General features: G+C 40.6%; 1 protein-coding gene across 2 annotated transcripts; it reads right to left on the reverse strand.

Annotated features, from left to right (window-relative positions):
- Window positions 1-154: 154 nt before the first annotated feature.
- Window positions 155-7,782, reverse strand: ubl7b (ubiquitin-like 7b (bone marrow stromal cell-derived)). 2 transcript variants are annotated; one of them, XM_040011863.1, is made up of 11 exons: window positions 7,669-7,782; window positions 7,067-7,268; window positions 6,861-6,980; window positions 6,682-6,767; window positions 2,189-2,273; window positions 2,043-2,100; window positions 1,822-1,955; window positions 1,602-1,651; window positions 1,314-1,490; window positions 1,025-1,138; window positions 155-851 (listed from the first exon to the last, which is right to left on the reverse strand). In XM_040011863.1, exons 2-11 carry the CDS (start codon window positions 7,239-7,241, stop codon window positions 711-713), a joined length of 1,140 nt encoding a protein of 379 aa, XP_039867797.1. In that variant the 5' UTR covers window positions 7,242-7,268; window positions 7,669-7,782; the 3' UTR covers window positions 155-710. The 2 variants fall into 2 exon arrangements, with proteins under 2 accessions (XP_039867797.1, XP_039867798.1); XM_040011864.1 differs by lacking the exon at window positions 7,669-7,782 and adding an exon at window positions 7,457-7,627.
- Window positions 7,783-8,333: the final 551 nt, after the last annotated feature.

An 8,333-nucleotide genomic window follows, 5' to 3' on the forward strand; every position in this document is an offset into this window, starting at 1 on the left:
AGGGCAGCAAGTGTGCTAAGATGATAATCAGGCAACTCTCCACAGTACTAAACTACTGCATTGCCATCTAGTGTACACAAAGGGGAATTGCATATGCAGGCAGGATAATGTAAATACAGAATAAGTGTTACGTGCATTAAATGGAACTTCTGGAGCTGAAATAAAAGAAGATTTTATTTAACACATTTATATGAAACAACAACTTGAAAACTGATCTTTTATAGAGATGTGGGAAATGTTAAAAATCTACAATGGGCCATATGCCTGTGCATACCTTCAAGTCATTAGGCAGAAAAGAAACCAAATAAAAAATTGTTAATTTTAGTCAAAATTAAATCAACATTTAAACCTGACGAGTCAATTAATTCTATTAATGATGGTATATATGGTAGTAAAGAAAATATAGCCAATACCTTTTTAAATTAACTTTGAGTTGTATTCTTTAAGGTTTTAATACTGCAAACAAACTATAAATCTGGCATGGACAATGCTTGAATGGTAATTATGAACAAGTTTATTAGAAGATTTGTCTCATAAATAAGAAACAAAATGGCCTGTGGAGATGAGCTGAATTGCTTCTGTTCTTTATTGGGAAACGTTAAGAAATCCTTACACTGTCACTCATAATTTGCTCTATTGTTTCTGGGCAGCAGGGTGACCAGCTTTTTTAAGCTCTCTTATCTATAAAAGGCTGTCCGTGGGGTACGGGCTCAGAGTCCTTGGCCTCCGGCAAATATGAGCTCGAGGGCAGCCTGGATGTCACCATCTGTAGCCTGTAGCGCCCTCAGCATCAGCTCCTCATCCTGAATCCCCATATCTCTGAGCTGCTGCATCTGGGACTGCCAGCGGCCCTAGCAAAACAAAAACATGTTCAAGGCCTAATCTTTTATCCACACATAGCCCTGTCTAAACAAGCTTGCAGCTGCACTACATACCTAAGCCAATACCCATTGAGGAAAATGGCAGTTATATTATTCTTTTCTCCATAAACTGAACACATGTGGGATTTATTCAGTTAGTTCACCTGCAGAGCAGACATGTTGGTGGCTTGCAGAGCTTGCTGTAGTGCTTGGCTGAAAAGATCGTTACTGACTGGTGTCCCTGCTGGCATGGGGGCTATGCCACTGGAGGGGTCCGACTTAATCAAAGACAGGATGAGAAATAAAAGCAAGCAATGAGTGTTAGGAATAATGCTTTTGTAATTTTTTTTAATGTGTAACATTATAATCTTAAGTAAATTCTGCATAAATGTACTATTTTAAAGATTTATGCATGTTTTTGAATATCTATCGCAAAATGGAAATAACCCTCACTTGGCTTGCCGTTGTCGGAGTGACAGCGCTGCTATCAGGAGTGCTAGCAAGGGCCAGTGCAGTTGCCAGCTCACTCTGTGTAATAGGTCTCGGTCCTGTTGCTCCACTATGGCTCAGGGACACTGGACGCATTCCTGCAGAGACTCCGCCTCTGTTAGAGGGGCCTGCTGGGCTACTCTGTCACACATATTTAGGCACACCAAGTGACGTTATGGCTATTAACAACATTAAACATCACACGGCATCAGTGTTTCTATACATGATCTTTGCAGTTTTGTATTGACTTACAGACTGGAATTCATCCTCATCATCTGACATGCCCTCAAACATGAAGCCTCCTGCCAAGAAACACAAAAAGCTTTGTCTGATTAATAACCTGGACATTCACTTAAAAGAAACACGCACAATATTATTAAAAGGAAGAAAAAGCACAATGAATTTTAGATGATTTCGCAGTTGGAACTACTTTATCGATATGCTCCTCCTTCAGTTCAGTTATATTGCTTACCCGGCATATCACTGTATGAACTGGCTGATACATTGCGAGAAGAGCTGGCACTGGACTGAGCGGGCATACTGCCTGCCACAGAATGCAGGACCAGGATGATGGCATTGACAAGGGCCGGATGTGAACTGATTAACCTATGAGAGACAGACAACCATCCACCGCACTGTACATGAATATTATGCGTCATAACAGAGCTGAAATCAGAGGAAAGCCATACTCACCCATCCAACATGTTGGGGTCTGTAAACTGTACAAAGAGATCTTTATCCTGGAGCACTCCTGAGTGTGGATTTAAGGAAATTGTTACTATTTGCATGGTACAACAAAACCCGCTTAAAGATGTTCATAAAACTCAGAATGACCTTACCTAGAGCAACTGGATCTGACCTGAGTCCAGGTGTGGCTACAATAATCTGATCCAGAGACTCTTTGTTTGTCAGCATTTTATAGACCTATGAGAGGGGAAAAGACAATAAATATAGTAGCAAAAGAAGAAGAAGTGGTGATGTAGCAGCAGTTACAGTAACAGCTGTGGTATTTACTAGTGTTTTCTTACGATAACATATGAAACTTCTGCCTCTCTGTTAGGGTTAGCTTTGTTTCTTTGATCGCAAACTCCTCGGAGACCATCAAGAGTTTAAGTAACCAAACTTGGCACAAGGGTGCATCTTAGGACCCTCGAGTTTATAATCGATATCAGATATGATAAGATCATCCTGTTGCCTAGCAACCAACTAGCAAGCTAAAATGACTAATTTGTAGTATTATTCATGATATATTATGATGTCATCAAGTGTCTTGGCAGCCACCAAGCAATGAGCTAAAATAACCTGTTTTTAGCCACATGAAAGCATCTTATTGTTTTATTTTCATGCCAGTAACATCTCATTTATAGCCTCAAAAGTTGAATTATACATGTCTAGCAACCAGTTAGCAATTGGCTAAAATTACCCATTTTTAGCATATAATAATAGTAATACTACTACTACTACTACTACTACTACTAATAATAATAATAATAACAATAATAATAATAATAATAATAACAATAATAATAATGGATTGCATTTATATGGCGCTTTTCAAGGCACCCAAAGCGCTTTACAATTCCACTATTCATTCACTCTCAAATTCACACACTGGTGGAGGCAGACTGACAGAAGCGAGGCTGCCATATCGCACCATCGGCCCCTCTGGCCAACACCAGTAGGGTAGGGTAAAGTGTCTTGCCCAAGGACACAACAACCAGGACAGAGAGCCCGGGGATCGAACCGGCAACCTTCCGGTTATAGATGAGCTTGTTGGGAACAACATCTATTAAATCTACTATAGATGTTATAGGTTAACATCTATTAACCTGATTTTTTTTTTGTTTCACTTTTCTCGTGGCAATGCAGTCTATCAGTATGCCAAAAAGTACAAACAGGCCAAGCAATACTGTAGCATGGGCAAGTACTAGTTGTACAAATACATTATATAGAATGTAAATGACAAGTTGAGGATGATAGCAATGATGTTTGAGGGCCATAACACAGCACCCAAAGCATGTGAACTAACAAGTACGTCTGATTATATACATCTACAGGACCTACTGTATCATCTGACCTGACTTTTATGAGCTACACTATATGGACCAAAGAACTGGGGCACACACTTCATAACTCTTTACTCCCTGAAAGGACTGAAAGGATATCACTAAAGCACTTCTGGATGGATGCAAACTGCATTTCGTTGCCCTGTACCTGTGCATGTGCAATGACAATAAAGTTGAATTCTATTCTATTCTATTCTATTCTATTCTATTCTAAAGGTTACTAGAAGTAACGGTTGAACTTGTTTTTCTGAAGTGAATGGCTTCTGCCATATGTCAGGCCTGCTTAAAGAACAAGATTACTGGGTTTGGTCTCTGCCTGTGCAGCTTGGAAAAACCCAGAAACAATTCCAATGGATGTTAAACAACATCTCTTTAACAAAAAAAAAAAAAAGATTTATTCTGGGGTGTCAGAAAACTCATCATTAAGGGTATGGGGAGGTCATCAAATGCTGTCTTTATGGAGGAAAGATTTAATAATTGAATAAGGTGCCCCTGGAGCTCCAGTGGACCAAGGCCAAGCAGCTCTTGTAATGCATATGTGGCACACTTGTTTTGTTCATATAGTGCACTATCAATAGCAGTGACTTATTTATACCAGTTTATGTAGAATCCACCTAGTCCAATCTTTTTTTAAGCCAACATGCTGTAATGTTGCTGAGATTGAATGCTGCAAAGGCTGCAACAGTTAAACTCATTTATGTTTAAAGCAGCTCCTAGTGGCCTGGGGTCTGTTTATCCATAGCTCCGACATGCAACTAGGGTGATGCAATCAGAGGTAAACACCACTGAACAAAGATGTGACATCATCCAAAGGACAGTGGAGAAGATTCCAGCATGGTCAAGGACAAACGCTTATTTGTTTACTTATTTATGTATTTATTTTAGTTTAAGGCATGACCAAAATAAAATTTAGTGCCTGTGTCAAATAACTTTATGCAAGCTGTGAAGCCACATGGCCTAAAAAAAAAAGAAAAAGAAAGAGCTAAGCCAATGAATTATGAATGATTTTTGTTTTTCCATTCTTACAGCTGATTCATGTTTTCACTTGATAACTATTCCCTTAACTCAACACAAAACAACATTTCTTTTCTGGAACTACACTTCTGTCTGTTCAAGGCATGTAATCACTGTAAAAATAATAATAATAATAAAAAAAAAGCACAAGAAGCAGCTGTGAAACCACCACAAAATATTTCCAGCTGAGTGGTTCATATTTAGGGCCAACTGTTTTAAGCATACTTTTCATTAATGAAAGAGTATGATGTCTTTCAAAAACACAAAATGTCAACACTTGTGTACTTTTCTCTGAAAGATGAACTGCCTTGTCTAATGGCATGGCTCTGGAAAGTAAAGAAGCTAATGATAGCTTCAGGACAAGACATGAAACTCAAAGTGACCTTCAGTGGTCCCATTCTACTGCATGCGTCAGTTGCAGGTGCTGAAATGAGTTTCTTATTCCGGTACTTTACTTCAAATAGAGTTAACACATCATGGACTAACACTGGAAAACCAATGTTAATTTGCATACAGTTTGCATACAAGGCGGATGTCGGAGTGGAGGATGCCATCCTGTACCTCCTACACAGAGCCCACTCACACCTGGATGGGGGAAAAGGCACGGTCAGGATCCTGTTTCTGGACTTTTCCAGTGCCTTTAATACCATCCGGCCCTGTATGCTTCAGGAAAAACTGAACAGGATGGAGGTGGACCCCTGCCTGGTGGCTTGGATCTCCGACTACCTCACCGACAGGCCACAGTACGTCAGGCTGAAGGACATCACGTCTGACACTGTGGTCAGCAGCACAGGAGCACCACAGGGAACTGTGCTGTCCCCTCTTCTCTTCACCCTGTACACCTCTGACTTCTGCTACAACTCTGAATTATGCCATATTCAGAAGTTTGCAGATGACACAGCAATCATGGGGTGTATCTGGGATGATCAGGAAGAGGAGTACAGAAGTCTGGTGAGGAACTTTGTCGCATGGAGTCACACAAACCACCTGCAACTCAACACCTCAAAGACTAAGGAACTGGTTGTGGACTTCGGGAGGTCCAGAGAAGGTCCACTGCCGGTTCAGATAGAGGGGGAGGAGGTGGAGGTGGTCAACAAGTACCTCGGGCTGTGGGTGGACAATAAACTGGACTGGTCATGCAACACAGAGCACCTGTATAAAAAAGCCCAAAGCCGACTGTACTTCCTCAGGAGGCTGAGGTCTTTTAACATCTGCAGGAAGCTCCTGAGAATGTTTTACCAGTCAGTGGTTGCTGGAGTACTTTTCTATGCTGTGGTGTGCTGGGGGAGCAGCACAGCAAAGAAGGACTCATGCAGGCTGGAGAAACTGATCAGGAAGGCTAGCTCTGTGGTCGGCATGAAGCTGGACACTCTGGTGACAGTGGCAGAGAAAAGGACACTAAAAAAGCTGCTGGACATTATGAACAATGCTGGGCATCCTCTGCACACGGCCATTAACAACCAGAAGAGTCTGTTCAGTGACAGGTTGCTTCTCCCCAAGACAAGAACTAACAGACTTAAAAACTTGTTTGTCCCACACGCCATCAAACTGTTTAACTCCTCTCTGGAGGGGAGAGGGAGGGGAAACAGGAGGACAAAGGAGGGGGGAACAACTAAGCTGTAGTGCCTCTTCACCTCACTGTGCAATACCTTTGTGCAATACTTTTGTAAATAGTCAATGGTGCAAATAGACCTCAATACTTGAAATGTGCAATTCCCTTGTATTTTTATTTTTATTCCTATTTATTCTATTTATCCCCTTCGTATATTTTATTTATATTTGTCTCTGTATTTATATATGTGTGTGTGTGTGTGTGTGTGTGTGTGTGTGTGTGTGTGTGTGTATATATATATAACATTCTGTAACTGTAACTTCTGTCGGTGCTGTGCTTTTGGAAACCGAATTTCCCAGAGGAACCCACCCGAGGGATTAATAAAGTTTTATCTTATCTTATCTTATCTTATCTTATCTTAATTTATAAAGTCATTAACTAATCTAATATACTGTGCATAACAGCATTCACGCCTTGCTGAAACAGCAGCTTGTTTACACATTTGCCTAACAAGCAAAAGATCTCTGATTCTTCTTTTCCTCAAACAAAATTTAGATATTAGCCAAAATGGTTGTTGTGGAGAGAGAGAAATCTCATAAGAAGTGAATGAAGGATCAAGTTCTTTTTAACACTCACTAAAAATTAGCTGAAATCCTAAGCAGCTCAGTTACCGTCAGTGTGTTTCCTCTCCTCTACTCACCGAGTCCCTGTAGGCCGAGCTGAGAGAATGAAGAGCAGCATGAAACACCCTGAACTCCCTTGCTGCAGTTACCCTGTTTACTGGCTCTGGAAAATATAAACACACATTCAGATTCACACGTTCAATGTCATTTACAGCTTAAACACAGTTTTAAGCTTAAATGATGCATACACACAGACCTGGACTACTCTCTGGCTCTGGCCACGTCTTTTTGAGGATGTGTAAGGTGGATCCTGGTTGAATCCCACAGGCATCCAGTGTAAGGTCATCTTTAAGTTTGCGTCCACAGTGGACCAACTCTGGTAAACACACAGAAGAGTGGTGAGATTTTCACATAGAGACATGCACAGATTTCACTGACAGCTAAAGGATGATGGTGACGTACCTATTAGTTCAGGGTCTGGGATGGAGTCTGGGAACTGAGCTGCAACAAGCTGTTTCAGGGTGGCGACCCTGTATCCTCCAGGTGGAACATCACCTGGCATCATCTCCGGGAAGTGGAAGGTAGATTTGGGCTGATCAACCAGCTTCAAAGACAGATTCCATTCTGACAAGGCCATCTCTTCCTGTTTAATAACCCTACACACCTGCAATTAGTCCACAGAACACAAGCTTAACACAGTGGGGTAGACCACAACATATACACTGTTAGCTAACAGTATAATATTATAGCTTCACTCTGCTTCAGTGTGAAGATAAGGCAGGTCTTTTTGACACAAAATAAACCTTAGACCCATGATCCACAGGAGGAACTCACGACAAAATGCGCTATTACCTGACGATTACCTTTTCTACGAGGTTGTAATGAATCACGTTACCACTCAACCCGGTTAGCTGCCTAGCGTTTGCTCACGAAGCATGCCGATTTTCTAAATTAAACTTTTCATGCCGTTTAGTTTGGGTGATTTAAAACATTTTTTTTAAATAACTGAGTCTTATAGAACTAAGAATAAAACTAAAACTCTATACGAATAACTGCACACTCACCCTTTTGTTGTTGACACTGAATTCACTTCCTGGTTTTAGTCACGTGTCTAGGTTGCGTTTACGTCCACTGTCCAAACGAAGGAGCTTTCACTTTTCTGTGATATTCATAGATAGATATATTTTCGAAGATTTGTGATGACTCTTTAATACACACACACACACACACACACACACACACACACACACACACACACAAATGAAAAATAAATGCTAATCCAACTTAGCTCTCGGTCAGACTGTTACATCAGTATCTCTATCCCACGGCATCTGTGGGAATATCACATAGAATGACTTTCATATCCTACCTGTCCAAGATGGAATCAGTCCAAAATTCTCCAGCCCTCAACTGATAAACCTTTTGTAAACCACTTTTTTCAAACTACCTTGATCGCTGTAGTAGGGATTCACTTAATACCAAAATGGGCTTTCATGCTCTGAAATCAGTATTCACAGAATGGGCATCAGTTTACTGATATGGAGATTACTAATGATAGCGATTATTAATGACTTTGTGTTAACAGCTGTGGATAGATTATATTTTATATTATATTTTCTTTGTTTTCTGATGATGCTGACTTAACTATATTGGACTGACTGTGTGTGTTAAAGTGCATACCGTATATACTGCACTGAATGGTTAATTAGTCCACTTTTACATGCAGTAT

The sequence above is a fragment of the Simochromis diagramma genome, unplaced genomic scaffold (genome assembly GCF_900408965.1).
Source record: "Simochromis diagramma unplaced genomic scaffold, fSimDia1.1 OVJJ01000603.1, whole genome shotgun sequence".
Taxonomy (NCBI): Eukaryota; Metazoa; Chordata; class Actinopteri; order Cichliformes; family Cichlidae; genus Simochromis; species Simochromis diagramma.